The 17514-nt window shown below is 34.3% G+C and overlaps 1 protein-coding gene across 2 annotated transcripts in view; it reads right to left on the minus strand.

Annotated features, from left to right (window-relative positions):
* ZC2HC1A (zinc finger C2HC-type containing 1A) overlaps positions 1-17514 on the minus strand; it is a 46842-nt gene that overhangs the window by 17287 nt on the left and 12041 nt on the right. For both annotated transcript variants that reach the window (XM_044765908.2, XM_014853736.3), the window contains exons 4-7: positions 13355-13496; positions 11195-11343; positions 4560-4659; positions 3833-3932 (exon numbers count right to left, since the gene is read on the minus strand). In XM_044765908.2, the coding sequence (XP_044621843.1) occupies positions 3833-3932; positions 4560-4659; positions 11195-11343; positions 13355-13496 (491 nt within the window). The remainder of the gene's footprint in view (positions 1-3832; positions 3933-4559; positions 4660-11194; positions 11344-13354; positions 13497-17514) is intronic.

Raw genomic sequence — 17514 nt, forward strand, 5'->3', positions numbered from 1 at the left:
TTATCCTGTCTTCCTCCCCAAAAATATATTACTTTTTGTCAAGCTAACACATTTCTGTAGATGCTAAACTGTTCTATCTTAACCAAGACTTTTTAATTTAAAATGACTATCTGTAGTTGCATATAACTGCCATGACATGAACAGTATATCTAGAAGGAGTAATATTTTGGCAAGCTTTCAAAATATTCATAGCTGAATGAGCATTTTTAGAAATATTTGGCAATGATATCAACTTATTTCTAATTTGAAATAAACTTTAACCTAAGGAAGGGCCTTGTTTACTGTTGATACCATGTAAGTGCATTCTCTTAGGAAATAAGCCACTCAGTCTTGTAAGACTATAGTAAGCATAGCAGACTGAGAGATAATAAAAAGATGACTTCTGAACTACTATTGGGGAAAAATGTACCAGGCGGTATTTCGTATCTTTATAGACCTCCAATGTCATGATGTTCCAAGGCATTCAGTTTTGAAATATGCTGTACTTCTGCTTTTGATCCTGAACTCATCAACCCTATACTGGTAATTCTGTATTTCACTTTCATGGCAAAGTTAACTTTCCTAATCCAACAGTCTCAATCATTGTTATCCACATAAGAAGCCAAACTGCAATTCTAGGTTGTTTCAGGCATTTCTAGATCAATAATAAAAATATCACAAGACAGAAAAGGTCATGAAAGTCTACATAATCTTCCACATAAACTTAATTCACATACATCGAAAGATTGGCTTATGAGAAAAGCCTCTTTCCACTCATACAAAAATGTACTTAAAACTAGACATTTGTTTCTTACTGCTGTTAATTAAAGTATGAGAAACCAAATTCAATTTTTGCATTAAGAAATGCTCCTGACATGTATGCTGTTGCCCCAAAGTAAACTTCTGTTTTTCACGGTAAGTGGACAGAAGTAAATCTCTGAAATTTGATATTTTAGCTATTGAAAACTATCAGCTGAAATGTCCATTTAAGCTGGTAATTAACCATTAAGAAAACATGATTCTCAAGGAATGACTGTGTAAACTCTGTGACACAATTCAAATGTGGCAATATTTATTTAAAAGCTCTGTTTCGTCATACTTCTAAAACCCCCTAGGATTAAAGATAATCACCTTTTAGAATAAGGGAAAAGGTATAACAGGGCACAAGTAGTCTTTGGGTGGTAAAAATGATGCAGTCTACACAAAAATTGAAATATAATGATGTACACATGAAATTTATATAATGTTATAAAACAATGTTACTGCAACAACAAGAACAAAAAAGAATAAAGGGAAAATATTCCCACACGGTTTGTTTTGATTAAAAAACATCTATTAAAATCAGTTGACTCACAGGTTGTCTAGAAGTCAATTACAAAACACAAAAATTTTTCCAAGTACAAAGATAAATTTTTCTGTGGTATAACTCCAATGTATGTTAAATATTACAGATCACTGGTATGCATAATTGAAGCTGACCACAATAAAGATTATACATTACAGCTATCCAAGTCTTAATTGTATCTTATTCACTCCTGAATCATCTGTGTCAATGGAAACAATGGTTGCCATACAACGTCAATTAATTATTCCATCATTACCAGAACCATGATTTTTGATATGCCAATAGGTTGACAAACAAGGGATTTAATTTATTAATTCATTTTTTTTCATTCATTTGCCAAAAATTGTCCCCATATGTAAGGCATTATGTAGTTACATCTGTAAGCAAGGCCAACACATAGAGCTTTACTGTCAAAGAGCTTACAATCTAGCAAGGGAAACAGAGAAACAAATCACTACCTCAATAATCCTAAAAAAGGAATGAACTCTGCTACTAAATAGACAGCCATGAATGGCTGCATTTAATACAGTAATATAATAATGTTCCGGTTAATACACTAATGTATTGGCCAGAAGCAAACACCACCACTCTTTCCAGTAGTTGGAAACACTCCCTTCACACGTAAGGATCATATATAGAACAGACAATCAGAAACTGAATAGTTATGTTTGACAGTTTAATATGAGACAACCAGAAATTTTAAATCTTCACGCATTATAAGCAGTGCATAACATAAAATTATTGAGCTCAAAATCTTTGCTTGTTAGTAAAAACATATTTTGTCCTAGGGGGTCATATAAATATTGACCAGATTTTCTGAGTTCAGTTGTCAAGGTCTAAGCAAGAGTCACAGAATGTTGTCAGCGTGCGACAGAGAAAAGAGATACACACAAAGTCAGAGAGCTACTTAGTGGCAAAAGAGGGTCTAGAAGCCTAGTTTTCTGATATTTCTACTTAAAAATATCAGCTTTTGATTCATAATCAACTGTAAACGAAACCATAAACAATATGACGCACAAGCACTATAACAACATGGAAGGCGATTCTCCGTGATTTGGTAAATAAGGCTTTGTAAAGTTGAAACATATATGGCTCTGTCTGTACTTTAGTTAAAGATCTAGTGAGCTGCCTCTGTACAGAAGCAAAAAAACAAGGTCGAGTCAGTTTTTTCCCCACTGGAAGATGAGAGCCTTTTACTTTTCAACCACCTGCTCTACTGATAACCTCTCTCCTTCTTAAGGATAGTCTGTCTCTTCTTTTTGGAAGCACAACAAGGAGAAAAAACATTTAACTAAGGAGATCTTGTCAGTTGAGTTTTTTCTCTTTCTGCAGTGATAATTACACAAAATTCCTTTTAGGTCTTGTACTTTCTACATAGTCCAAATTAGGAAACAAAGGCATTACTCTCACTTGATACATACTCTTGTATATATTTCCTACATGAAAACTAAAGTGATAACCTATATCTGAAAATAACGTGTGCTCTATTTCCTAAATCAACTCGATCAGTACTTGTAAAGATATAGACATAAGCCCTCATTCTAATGGTCATGTGGCAATCCTTTAATTTTCCGATTTAACAAAATGGAAGAGAAAGTGAGTTTCCACTGGAACAGGAGGCCTTCTATTAAAATCTCTAGCACTATCAATGATTTCTCCAGATTAAAATAATTGTTCAAAGCTTAATTATGCTACTTTATTAAAAGCTGTGTATATAAAACTGTAGAAATACAGAACGTATTTTAAAAGTATTAAATAAAAAGAAAAGAATCACGCACTGTTAATATTTCAGCATATTTTGTCCTTTTTGTCTACAGATATTTTTATAGTTTCTATCATAGTATACAGGGAGTTTGCATCCAACATTCCTCTTTGGTGACAGCAGGATCATCTTATTAAAATGTGTATATATTTTATGGTTGCATACTATCCCTTTGTAGATTGTTCATAATTTGCTATTCAAACAAAGCTAGACATTTTTGTGATTTTTTTTTACATTACAATAAAAACATATAGAAGAGACTAATGTTTAGAGCCAAAGAGACCCCAATTTGTACCCTGCTTCTACTCCTGACAGCTGTGCGGCTGTGAGCAAACTACTTTTGCTTCTTTGAGCCTCTCATCCTAAGGCGTGGGGTGACTTTAAAAAAATTTTTGTAAAATATCTAGCACAGTGCCTGACACATAAAGCTTAATAAATTATGATTATTACGAAAATCATCTCTATTTCAAATAATTTCCTTAGACTAGATTCTCAGCAGTAAAATTATTCAATCAAAAATATAAACGTTTTTAAGGCTCTTGATAATGCCACCAGATTTTCTTCCAAAATGGTTGTACTAATTTAGACCCTCAAGAGCAGTGAGTGTGCTCCTGACCAGCAAGGCATTACAAGGCAAATGAACTTAGAAAGAAAGTTAAGGTTAATGAAAAAGCCAATTATCTAAACAAAATAAAACCTTAGTACCATATATATATCATTAATGAATCAATTCAGCGTAGACTTACCCTACTTGAGGGGCTGCAATCCCTTTATGGGAGGGGGATAAGGTCTGAAGTTTGTTTCCCACAGAGCTGCTAACTGAAGACACTTTACCTGAAGGCACACCTTATAATAAAAAAGGTATTAGTTTCAACGACACTCTGAAAAAGAAAAATCACAGAAAACAGAGCATCTGACAAGGAAGACAAGGGTTTAGTGGCACTAAATCTCTGTGGCAATAAATCAAAACAAGTTACCAACAAGAAAATTATTTTAAAAAAATGAAATTTCCAGGGAACAACATGTAGCATCCGTCTTTTCTAATTTCTGTATTTCTTTCTCACAATTTACAAACAAATAAAGGTACACTTCAGTAGTCAATATCTTCTTCAAACGTTTGTCTATTAAGGACAATTGTCGAGATCAGAGAGGTACAGGTAGAAATGAGGGAAAAAATACTGTGGTCAAAGAATCAAGAAAACAATTAGGTTGACTATTCTGAAGAGATGATACATTAATAACAACATCAAGGATAGACATTTAAGCTAAAAAAAGGACTATAAAATATCTAAAGTAGAAGCTGTTGAAAGTCACTTTATTTTTACCCAGAATAACTTACTTATCCCTCCACATAGTTTCCTCTTTATAAATCTATTTTAATAATCCAGAATAGAACACTAACTTCATTTCCTTCTCCACCAACATTGTTTAAAGAAAAGAAGAAAAGACAAGCTATTTTACGGAGTTCATTACCTACAACAGTTTTGCCGGTGCTGCTCGGCTGCGGTAATCGTGAAGAGCCTGACAACGCAGTTCCAGGAGAACTCGACTTTTTAAGTGCAGGCGGCTTATACTAAAATAATGAAAATAAAATATCTTGTCAACACGTTTTGACTAAGGATTATAAACTAGTATTTCAAAATCTCACAGTCCCTTAAATGAGCGATCTTTTTATTAGCTACCGACTTCCCCAAATGGAGAAAGTGTAGATTAAAATACACCACCTAAGAGAGAGGTTTCCCAAAATACGTTCCCTTTCAAAACTGGCATACTAGAAAGTTGGCTCAGTTGTCACACTGCTAAAATAAACTAAGAGCAACTTTTCCCAGTTCTCAGGAAAAAAAAAAGTTTAATGGAAAAAATTTCCTCAATGTTAAGAATTTAAATGCCAAGCAAACATTAATAGAAAAAACTTAGAAACACCCAAAGATGTTCATTTGGTGGTACAGCTTTAAAGGTCAAGATTTTTACATGTTCCTGGGTGTGGTTTTATATTTCATATATATAATCCAGCCATATTTCCTAGTGATAAAAATTCATAAGATTACCTATCAGTCTGCAGAAGTTTTACATAGCTGCTTTTTGGATTTCCCCAATGTGAAGAGAAGGAGCTAACCCTGGCTTCCCTATCCTCACCAGACCATATTAGATGAATGGAATATGGCCTGAGAAGATAGGGTATTTCAGCTTATCTTGTTTATTTTTACTTTTTCTCAACTCTCTAGACGGATTTCATTATTAATTTTATTTTACTGTCTCTTATTTGAGCTGAGTACAAAAATATGTCATGACCTGCTCCAATACAAAGAAATGAACCTGCCCAGGGTTATACCCCAACTTAACACAACAGGAATTAAGACGCATGTCACCTTAGTTACAGCCCAGTGCTTCAAATATAAGGTGATTACCGTGCTTACATGGGTACCTGAGACTCAGCCCAGTGCATTATTTAGACTGCTAAGGACTTTAGGTGAGAAACCGGTGTTAAACCTAACTATCAAAAATCGAATATTTTATAATCAATAATCAGAATGAAACCTAAGATGTACCACTACTAAAACTGTGGGTTAAACACAAATTTTAAAGTCAAACATTATAACCCTTCAAAATTCAGTATGTGATCTTTGAAAAAAAAAATCTCGATAAAAGGGGCACACTCACACACACAAATACCATGCACATTTGGCACGGCAATGCCAGAAACTGAAATTTCTTAGGCAATTGGCAAATAGAAAACCTTCAATAACTGTCTGTCAATGAACAAATGACTAGAAGACTTTGGAGATGAGCCATATAAAGACAGTTTCTTTGAAAACCTAAGAGGTGTTTCTCGTTTAAAAGGACATCTGGTTAGTATCAGTCTCTCCCACTAAAATACCAATTAAGACATTAGGAAATATCTTAAAACTAACAACACGGAAAACAAGACCTAACAAAGACTTGTTCAAATATCAGAGACATGTCTACTCAAAACAGTTTCAATAAAACTGGATCAAGAAACAGGATTGGTGACCCACTCATACTGTGCTAACTACCAAAGAAGAGCACAATGACTAGCATGAAGAAGGGCACTGGGGCAGGGATCACATACTGTCTCAGGCTGGGCACAGGCAGGAAGGCCCTGGTAGCATTACACAGTGGGGGCTCAAGATTTTTATGTTCATATTTGAGACTATTATTATTAACTTAATGGCTCACAAATAGAAAAAGACACAATATTCCTGTCAAAAGGTGCTTTGTTTCTCGGCTCTGTATTAGGCCTCCTAATGTTTTACTCTATTTTATTGTCAGTTTTTCTGAGATATCCAGAACCTAGCCCAACCTTATCTATCTCCTGTATTGCCTCTTACCTTCAACAAGAACTAGTCAGGTGAGTTTCCTTACTGAATCCTCGGACTGCTCTGAATGCCTCTTGTTTAAAACATACTCTCCTGCCTCTCAGTAACTCGCTGTTCCCCCGACCTAGGTAATCTGACTGCTTCCTCACTGAGCTGCATTTTGTCTGTTCTACAATATCTACCTGAAATTCTACCAGTATTACACAGGCTTTCAGGACGACTCTTGCTGGCAACAACTTTGTGTAAATCCATTTTAATGATCAAAAGAACAAAATCACTTCATTTTTATACAGTTATAGTCAATACATATTTCTTTCATTCATTGCATAAATATTTGTTAGGTGCTTATCACTTCATGTGTTTTTATACAGATCTCATACTTAATAAGTCTCCTTAGTAAAATATTTATATTTATGAAGACTATTGAAATTGGAAAAAATTAAAGAACACGAAAGACGTTCATTTCTGATAAAATGGGAGAAGGCACTATTTGAACCAACCCTTCAAGTAAACACTAAAAATGCTCAGGAAAGTACAAGAAATCATTTTAAAAGCACTGAATGTCAGATGAGAGAAAAAAGAACTGCCAGGCCAACACCATGTGAGACTTTAACAACGATCTGGCCATCATGTGGATTTGCTGTATGAGTTTGTATGACCAGGCTGGTCAAGCAAGCTAAAGCCGATAATTTAAAGTGTTTCCAGACTGGTCGCACTCTCAGGTATCTGAAAGAAATAATACAGATGTCCTCTGGAAGAAGGCACTTCACAAGAATAATCTTCATGAATAACTTTTTAAGGGCAACAAGCAGTAAATGGTCAATAAGAATTATGTACATAATAATGTAAGGAACCACGAATGAGGAAAAAAAAGACAGCAAGAATATATCCATAATGGTCACATGATGCTGTAATTACTAGATACATAACATAAAACAACTATGGTGACTACATTGAAAGAAATCAAGACAACTTTGAAAATATTAACAGGGAGTTAGAAACTATAAGTAATATAGGAAATTAGAAAAATAGCCAAGTTCAAGAAATTAAAGATATTACATATGCAATGGTGGAGGAGTGAAGCAGCTGTATAACCCTCCTAGAGATGACATTTTAAAAGAGGATTAAAAAAGAGATTTTAAGAGACTGGAAACCATCTAAGAGCAGTTCTTCCAGAAAACTGGCAACTGTGTACTGTGTGTTTACTGCAGGGAAGGGGAATGGAAAGGAGGAGGGAAAGGAAGGAAAAAAGAAAACAGGAAAGTATGACCCTTATTCAGCAAAAACAGTCAATAGAAACTGACTCCAAGTGGGCACAGGTGTGTCAGATTTAGCAGTTAAGAACTTCAAAACAGTTATTATAGGGGCCAGCCCAGTGGCAGACTGGTTAAGTTCACCCACTCTGCTTTGGTGGCCCAGGTTCTCCGGGTCGAATCCTCGGTATGGATCTATACACCACTCATCAAGCCATGCTGTGGCAGCATCTCAGATACAAAATGGAGGAGGACTGGCACAGATGTTAGCTCAGGGCCACTCTTCCTCAAGCAAAAAGAGAAAGACTGACTACAGATGTTAGCTCAGGGCCAATCTCCCTCACCAAAAAAAATACAAAAAAAACAAAAACAAACAAAAAACAATTATAAATCTGTTCAAAAGGTAAAGGAACATATGTACAAGAATCAAAAGGAAATAGGGTAACAGTGAATGAACAGACAGGGAATCTCGACAGAGAAATGAAGGCAAAATACAAGAATTTTCTGATAACCAAAAACAGAAAATTCCTTGCCAACAGATCTGCACTATTAGAAAGCCAAAGAAACTTCTCCAGGCTGAAGGGAAATGACAAAATATGGCAGCTCAAATTTACAAGAAGGAATAAAGAGGTCTGGAAATGATAATATGTGAGCAAATATAAAGTATATGCATAAATATGTGTGCATATATGTATAAATATGTTTATAAATTTATTTTCTTCTCCTAATTTATTTAAAGGGCAGATGACTTTTAAAGCAATAAGTATATGTTATATAACAATAACCATCAAGAGTAGTGATAGGTTTATAATATCTATGGAGTTTTTATATATATATATAATAGCTCTAAAATTGGTGCGAGGTATATGGACATATCCAAAGATAGCGATAAGTTAAAGATGCATTTTGTTATTTGTAGAGTAACCATTTAAAAAAATTAAAAATGTATAGCTAGAAAGCCAATAGAGAAAATAAAACATCTTTTACTAAGACAAAAGAGGCAAGAAAGAAAGAAGTAACAAAACTTCTTTCTTTAAAGTAACAAAAGAAGTAACTTGAAAGAAGTAACAAAAAAAAGACAAAAATAGAAAACAGCAACATGACAGACCTAAATACAACCATATCAATAATTATATCAAATATAAATGTCTAAAAACTTCAACCAACAGGTTGAGGTTACAATATCGGATTTAAAAAAAGGAACAATTATATGCTGTCTATAGAAGATGAAAAACACAAATTTAAGTTACAAAAAGGAAATTAACAGAATTAAGCTGAAATGGCTATATATTATCAGATGACACACACTTCAACACAAGGAATCCTGCAATAGACAAAACAGGACACTCCAGAATGATAAAAGGGTCAATAAATGGGGAAGATACACCAAATTATAAATGTAAATACAATTAAGAAGAGAAATTCAAAGTACCTGAAGCAAAAGCTGGCAAAATTGATGACAGTAGAAAAAGTCACAATCACAGCTGATGATTTTAACACATTTCCCTCAGTAATTGATGGAACATCTAAACCAAAAGGCAGTAAGAACATGGAGGATCCGGGTGACACTACCAGCCCCCTTAACCTAATCGACATTTATAAATCTTTATACCCTACAACTGCAGAAGACACTTTTTTTTTTCACATGCCACGGAGCATTCACAAAAAAATACCATGTTAGGCAATAACACAAATCTCAGTAAGACGGAAATCTTACCAAGCATGTTCTCATACAACAGAATTAAGTTAAAAATAAACAATTAAATATCTAGAGAAGCCCCAAATAACCAGAAGTAAATGACTCACTTTTGAATAAACTATGAGCAAAAGAAGAAGTCACAAATTAGAAAATATTTTGAACTCAACAATAAAAACAAAATCCACATATTAAGATTTTTGAGATGCAGCTGGAGCAATGAAATCAAAAGCTGTTTCTTTGACAAGATGTAATTAAATTGATAAAACTCTAGCTAGAATGATCAAGGGAAAAAAGAAAAACATCAGAGAGAAAAGAAGAAAATCTATCTGATTTTAAGACTTCGAAGCTACAATATTTAGTATGGCAATAATGTTTGCACAATGACAAAACCACCCAGTGATGCATTCTTCAGAACGTATCCCTGTTGTTAAGCAACACATGACTGTACTGTATCACTAGTTTGATCAGAGCAGGGTCAACAAGTGGGTTCTAATCAGGCCAGATTATAGTTGTTAAATACGACAAGGACGCATTTAAGCATCTTTAGGAAAAAGATTCTATTTAGTTTACTAATATAAACCCAGTACCTGACACACTGTCTGGTTCAAAGAGTGTACTCAATAAAAATTTCTTGAATGAACAGAAATGAGAAAATATGAGGTTACACTGAAATGAATATATATGACTGGGTATGGAAGCAGAAGTGATACAATTTAAGGTGGGAACTATCAACTACTTGGATTTACATTTACCAATCATGCGGCACCATGTTGCTGGAATATACACCTTCTACTCTATTTCCTTTGCTCTACTGACTATTTTTTTCTTAAAACAACAAAAAAAAAATCATATTAGTGTTCTTAACTATTTAAAAGATGTACATTATTTGACATCTGTTCTGGACATTCTTCAAAATGAGTTTTCTTCTTTGTTCTTTCCCCACAATGATGATGATGATGACAATGATATGTTCCCTTTCCAATTATATTACCAAAAATTCAGTAAGAGGATTCTCTCAAGGAAGCGTCAATTATAACAGTCTTTTAACCCAGCATTTTATTCATAAGTAACAAGAGAAATGGATTTGATTATTTACTGCCTGCTAGATTTACAGTATTAAAACAACTGTTTACAAATGAAAGCTTTGTGAACAATGAAATTTGCTTAAAAGTACGACATTATCAAAGCTTTTGTGTAACAATATGCTTAAAGAAAAACCATAGTACTATAAAAATTAATTTTATACAACAAATTCCTTATATGGTTTATGGTCATCTAAGGGCTTTCACATACATTACTTCACTTGCTTCTCACAATGATCGTGTAGATTACCACTTCACAGATGAAGAAACAAAGCCTTCCATACATGAAACGTTCTTTCCCTAAAAATTCAAAAGCAGCGGTTCGGATCTGACCCCAGGCTTTCATTCACTCTGTGTATTACTCATATATAGCACGGTCACATTCAGCACTTACTTGATCTTCAAATGTCGATTTTTATTGCCATTTTCTCACTCTTCTAACCTCTCTAGTTTCCTCTGACTCTGCTTCACCTATTTTTAACTTTTCTTACTTTTTTCCTAATACCTCTTTAAAACTGTTTATTTTCAACTCTCTACCAAGTCCATTTCAATTAACTAATTAAATTACTTGTTCTCAATTAGCCATTCAAATTTTTTACTAAATCCCTAACAGTAAATATAAATTTTAGCAGGTGAGAGAACTGTAGTTAAATGTTCTGTAAAGCATCAAGACAAAATTGTGAACTAGAGTCATTTTCTCATTTGTTTGTAAAAAGGATTAAATTGAGCATTTCACCTGTGTCCGGGAAGTTGCTTTTCCTTTGGTATCAGTAGAAAATTTGCCTTTATTGCTAATACGTGCTGCCTGTTCCTTACAGAAATTTATATGCCTATCAGCTGCATTTTCATTAAATCTTCTCTGGCAATATGGGCACTGAATATAATCTAAGGCAGAAAAAAGAAACAGATTAACAACACTTGAAAAGCGACATAAAGATTTATAAGCTTTTATGAATGGTGATTCAAGATGTTTAACATAAATAATAACATTTAATAAGCAAAAACTCTCATCTCCTTATAACCACTCAACCTGACTTAGGTAAACTTAGTAAGGATGTTTAAGAAAAAGTTTGCTAGAATATGATAAATTCCAATTTTCTACCAGCTTAGAATCAAATTTGAGGAAAAAAGAACAAAAAGATAAATCCTCAGTACAAAACAATTAGTAGAGGGAAAAATGTTACTTCTTTTTTGCCTCTATAATACCATATGTTTCATCATATATACATATTTTTATACAGTACACCAGTCAAATAGTAACAATATAATACATTGAAACTACATTTTAAAATTTGGCCTCATCTGTTAAAATCTTTTATTTTAATTAGAGGAAAACTGTCAAGGAATAGCTTAATTGACTTTAAACTTTTATTTTGTCTTAGAGGTCCCAACAGATGGAAGAAGTGATAAAAATATACCTCATTAACATAATTAATTCAAATTTAAGAAACAGCAAATGTTTCCAAGATAAAATATTCTTCCAAAATGCAATGTATACTGTAAATAAAATTTCTTTCAAAATTAAATCTCAAAATTATCCCAGACAGAACCAAATTTTGTAGCATTGTAAGAGTTCTCAATTTTATGAGACACTGATAAGCCATAAATACAAAAAATTTTGGATTGTCAAAAAATATGTCAATTTATTTCAACAGGTTTACTTTACAAAGAGTGTGTCCTTTAGAATTTACACTCATCTGAAGCTCAGAAATTTGTCCTTACTATCGAAGCAGGCCTAAAATCTCTAATAACAAAGAAGTTGTTTTGTCAGCACTAAGAGATTAAAACATTTCTAAAGTCCAAATTATCCTTGAGAACTGGCACTCTCTAACATATGCAAACATGAGAAATACAGCTATGTTGAATAAAATGTAATATACAAATACCTCCAAAGCAGAAAGAAAATTCAACCTCACAGGGAAAATTAAGGTAGAAGAAGAAGAAACCTAAACCTACTTGAAACATTCACAAACACTCACAGCGTTAAAGTTAATTACTAATACTCTACAACAGGGGTTGGCAAACTAGGGCCCGTGGGCCAAATCTAGCCTGCCTACTGTCTGTTTTTATAAATAAAGTTTTATTGGAACACAGCCATGCCCACTCATTTACACATTGTCTGAGGCTGATTTCTTGCAATAGTGGTAGACTCACGTAGTTGCATCTCATGGCCTGCAAAGCATAAGATATTTACTATCTGGACCTTTATAGAAAGTTTGTCAACCTCTCCTCTACAACAGCTAACTTATGTTAAAATAACTACCTCTTTAGACTACTCTAATAACCAACGTCAAAGTGTCAACTGTGCTATTTTAAATCTTCCAGTATCTCAATTCTCAAATAAGGTTGACAGTATCTTGCCTTGCTTTTGGTAAACTTAAGTAATTTTTACCCATTCAATGAAGAAAATATAATAATACTTAAATTTAGGTATATCAGTCTATATGGTAGTTTCCCCACATGAATTGCACATTTTAGAAGCAATATTATGCTATCTTTTTCCTTCCCAGATGACAAGATACCAAAGAACGAGGTAACATAACTATGTGAATCTTACTGAATGACTACATTTCAATCCACAGTAAGTATGATTAAAATATTTCCTGGAATATTAACATTTAATAGTTACTACAATAATTTGAAAAATGGTATTATAATGCTTTATGTTTAAATAAAAGTATTAAGATAAAAAGATAATGATTTCTATGTTCAACACTGATGTGTCTTTATAAGCCTCAATGCCTGGCTATCATTATTTTACAGCAAAGCTTTTAAAGATTATGCTTCATCAGGTTCCACTATGATAAATTAAGTTTAAAAACAACTTGAAATTTATAAAAATTCTATCATTATCTTCTCCCCACATGAACACTTCCATCAACGACGCCCCATATACCAGGATCATAAGAAGGCGGAGGAGGAGGAGGAAGCTTGCCACCCTCTTTAAGCGCCTGATCAAGGCCTTTAGCAGCTCTTATGGTGGCAATGAACTCTTCATGTTTTCTTCTCCAATTAGATGGTTTCTTTGGTGGTTCAGGCTATAAATAAAGAAAAACCAGTTTCAAAACATTTTTTAGATAAATTGAAATAAAACTTGACAAAATGCCGTATTATTTTAAATGTCCTCTTATCAGGAATCCTTAAATGATGTCCTTTCTAAAATCTCTAATTTTAAAAAGAAACTTTATGCAACTATATTACATGCAATTTTTAAAATGTAATTCTAACTGTAACAGACATTGCTAAATTGACTTTAGTAAGTATTACATCCATTTAAGCTCCCACTAAGAGTGTATTTCTCTGTTTTCCCGTAATTTCTCCAACGGAATATGCTACCAAATTTCTGGGTTTAGACAAGTGAAAAATAGTTCTCTCTCTCTAGTTTCAACTGGCATTTCTCTTATAATGAATGAGATTGAGCATCTTTTCATATCATTAAGAATCATTTGTATTGCCTTTTCTGTGAACTGTTTATATGCCTGGTCATCTTATATGTTGTTATTGGTGTTTTTATTTTTTTTTTTTAACAATTTGTACTAACTATTCAGAGACTAGTCCTAACCCTCCCCAACAATACATCTGTCCTGTGACCTTGTCTAAGGGTCTTCTGATACACATTGCAGAATTATTTTTAAAATGTAGTTTAATTTACAGATCTTTTCTTTATGGTCTCTGGATTTGCAGCCAAACCTAGTAAGGCCCAACCTCACATCAAGGCAAAATGGAAATCTTCCATGTTTCCACCTAGCACTTTCATGGTTTCATTTTTAAAATTTTAAGTCTGTCACTCACTTGGAATTTATCCTGATATCTGCTGTGACATATGGGTTCAACTTTACTTTTTGTTTTTTAATACAGTTATGCAGCTGACTCACCATCCTTTATTGACTTTTCTCCCCAGTGAACTGAGACAGCACCTTTATCATATTATATTCTCTTTTGTACGGGGGCTTATTTCTGAACTTTCTCTTCTGTTCCATTGTTTTGATGATCCTTGTGTCAGTACTAGTGTTTTAAATATTAAGACATAATATTTTTATATCTGATAGATTAATCAACTTTATTTTGCTACTCTCTCAATATTTTCTGGTTATTCTTGTATGTATATTTTTCCATATTAACTTTAGAATCAGCTTGTCCAATTTTTTTAAAATACTATAGTAACTGGAAAAATTAAACATTACATTCATAAACAACCTAAGGAACATAAAATCTTTATTATGCTGAGTCTATCTATCCAAGAACATATATTTCCATTTGAAGAAGCATTTGTTTGTGTCTTTCAGCAGTTTTTTAAAATATTCTTTGTGGAAGTCTTGTCCCTTTATAAGGTTTATTCCTGAATATTTTATATTTTGTGATGTTCTTTTATAAAGAGTCTTTTCTTCATTTTTACGTTTCAAGAGGTTGTTTGAAATATGAAACCTGGTAATTTCTGTATATTACTATTATACATAATTACTTCACTGACTTCTCTTTTTGTTTGTAGTAATTTAACAGCTAATTCTCTTGGGTTTTCCAGGTATATCATGTCCCAATAGTGACAGTTTTACCTCCTCTTTTCCAGTCCCTACGCATCTAATTTCTTATTATTACCTAACTCTATCGGCTAGCACTTACTACATTAGTTGGAGCGTACTCTTGTTCCTGACTTTAATGGAACGACCTCTAAATCTTTTTCCACCAAACATGATGCTGGCTCGTGTGCTACAAGAGATTTATTTTGCCATACTGCTGAAATATCCAACTATTCCTATTATGACTTTTTGTTTTTTTGAGGAAGACTGGCCCTGAGCTAACATCTGCCACCAATCCTCCTCTTTTTGCTCAGGAAGATTAGCCCTGAGACAACATCTGTGCCCATCTTCCTCTACTTTCTATGTGGGATGCTGCCACAGCACGAAGCACGACTTAACAAGTGGTGCTTAGCTCCACTCCCGGGACCCGAACGGCAAACCCTGAGATGCTGAAGTGGAGTGCGTGAACTTAACCACTATGCCACTGGGCCAGCCCCATAACTTTATTTTTTAAATCAAGAATATATGTTGAATCAAAGTCAAAAGATGATTCTTTAAAAACATTAATAAGGCAAGACTAATTATGAAAAAAAGAGAAAACATAAATTACTAAGGAATAGAAAATAGTACACAATGAGAAATTATAAAGAATCTTTAATGCTAATAAACTTGACAATGAAGAGTAAATGGACAACATCCTTGACAAACACCAAAAAACAGATACCAGAAAAAAAAGAAAATCATAACAGTCTTATATTTATTTTAAAAAATGAATCTATTATTTAAAAACATACATAGAAAACTCCTGGCCTGGATGCCCTTACTGTTGAATTCTTGCAGACATTTAAGGAAGAAATAACATCAATCTTTTACAAACTCTTTCAAAAAACAGAAAACAAGAGAGTAACTTTCCACCTAGTTTTATGAGAGCAACAAAACTTCGATAGAGAACAATTACAGACCCACCTTTCTCATGAAGACAGATGAAAAGATCTTATATAAATGTAAGCAAATCTAGGTGTTTGAGATCACTGATTCCTTCAAGTTTCTTATTTTATACTGAAATGTCTGATCACAACAGTCATCTGCTCCACAATGATCATTACTCACCTACTGCTAAGTTTTGCTGCTCCGTTCAACCTTTTTTCTCATGGTTCCTTGTATCAATGATCAGCGAAACATTTTTTACTACTTGCTATTTGAAGAGTTAGGTGTGCCTGGTACAACTATTACAAGAGGTTTTAGGGAGAAGGAGAGGCCCAGGGTAGCCTTCTAGGCTCCATAAACCAACAGCCTTCTTATCTGTTGCACAAGATACAGAGGTAAAGGCCTCTCTGGGGCCAGGCCCCTGGCTGAGTGGTTAAGTTCGCGCGCTCCAGCTTCGGTGGCCCAGGGTTTTGCCAGTTTGGATCCTGGGCGCAGACATGGCACCCCTCAGCAGGCCATGATGAGGCGGAGTCCCACAGCACAACTAGAAGGAACCACAACTAGTATATTCAACTATGTAGTGGGGGGCTTTGAGGAGAAGAATAAAAAAAGATTGGCAAGATACGTTAGCTCAGATGCCGATCTCTTTAAAAAAAAAAAAAAAGCCTCTCTGTGTGATTACATAGACCTACCTCTTCTGCTTCTCTAAAATACCATCATCCAAGAGTGACTGCTGCCAGCCGTGCTTCCCTCCGTTCCCACACTGACCACTTCAAAAATAGGCCACAGTTCTTTAGAGTAGGCCCCTCGCCTTCAGAAAGGGTATTTCATTTTCACCAGTGCTTTCCGAGAGCCTCTGCCACTGGGCCTCCTCAACTCTGTGCCTCTTCTCCCCACTTCTTCTCTCCTGGCTTTTGTCCCATTTCAGCCAGGCTCATCCCAGTTCCCCGCTATCTAAGTTCCTGCAGCTCATCCCAGTTCCTGCCTTGGTGGGAGTAAACAAGGGACATATACTTCCTGATAACACTCCTCACCTTTAAGGAGTCACCTTGAAGGTGGCAGATTCCCAGATTCTGGGCCATGGGCTCCCCAGCAACTTCCTGCCCGTCTTCTATGAGTGGCTGCTCCCGGATCTCAGTTGCTTTGGGCAGTCCTTACATATATTTTGTAGTCTGTGGATTATGCCTGACTTTCGATTCTCCAAAAACAGAGTTTTTATTTACTTTGCTCCACTCTGCTTATGACTTTTTGTAGGATTTCCTTGATACAGGTAAAGATATTGAGACCTACACCATGATCTTCCAATATACTGCTTCTTAAACTTTAATGTGCATATGACTCACCCAAGGATTTCCTTAAAATGAAGATTCTACTTCAGTATGTCTGGGTGGAACCTGAGATTCTGCATTTCTAACAAGTTCGCAAATATTGCTCATACTACTGCTCCACGGATCATACTTTAAGCAACAAGAAAATAAACTACTAAGGTAAAGCAATGGTTTTCACTTTGCTTTTTTCTGAAGATTAATTTTTTAAGTGTACAAACCTTCTCCCTTACAAAAGAAATAGGATAACTAACATTTATTGAGAGACTGCCATGGATAAGGCTATG

Source organism: Equus asinus, chromosome 12 (genome assembly GCF_041296235.1).
Source record: "Equus asinus isolate D_3611 breed Donkey chromosome 12, EquAss-T2T_v2, whole genome shotgun sequence".
NCBI classification, from domain to species: domain Eukaryota; kingdom Metazoa; phylum Chordata; class Mammalia; order Perissodactyla; family Equidae; genus Equus; species Equus asinus.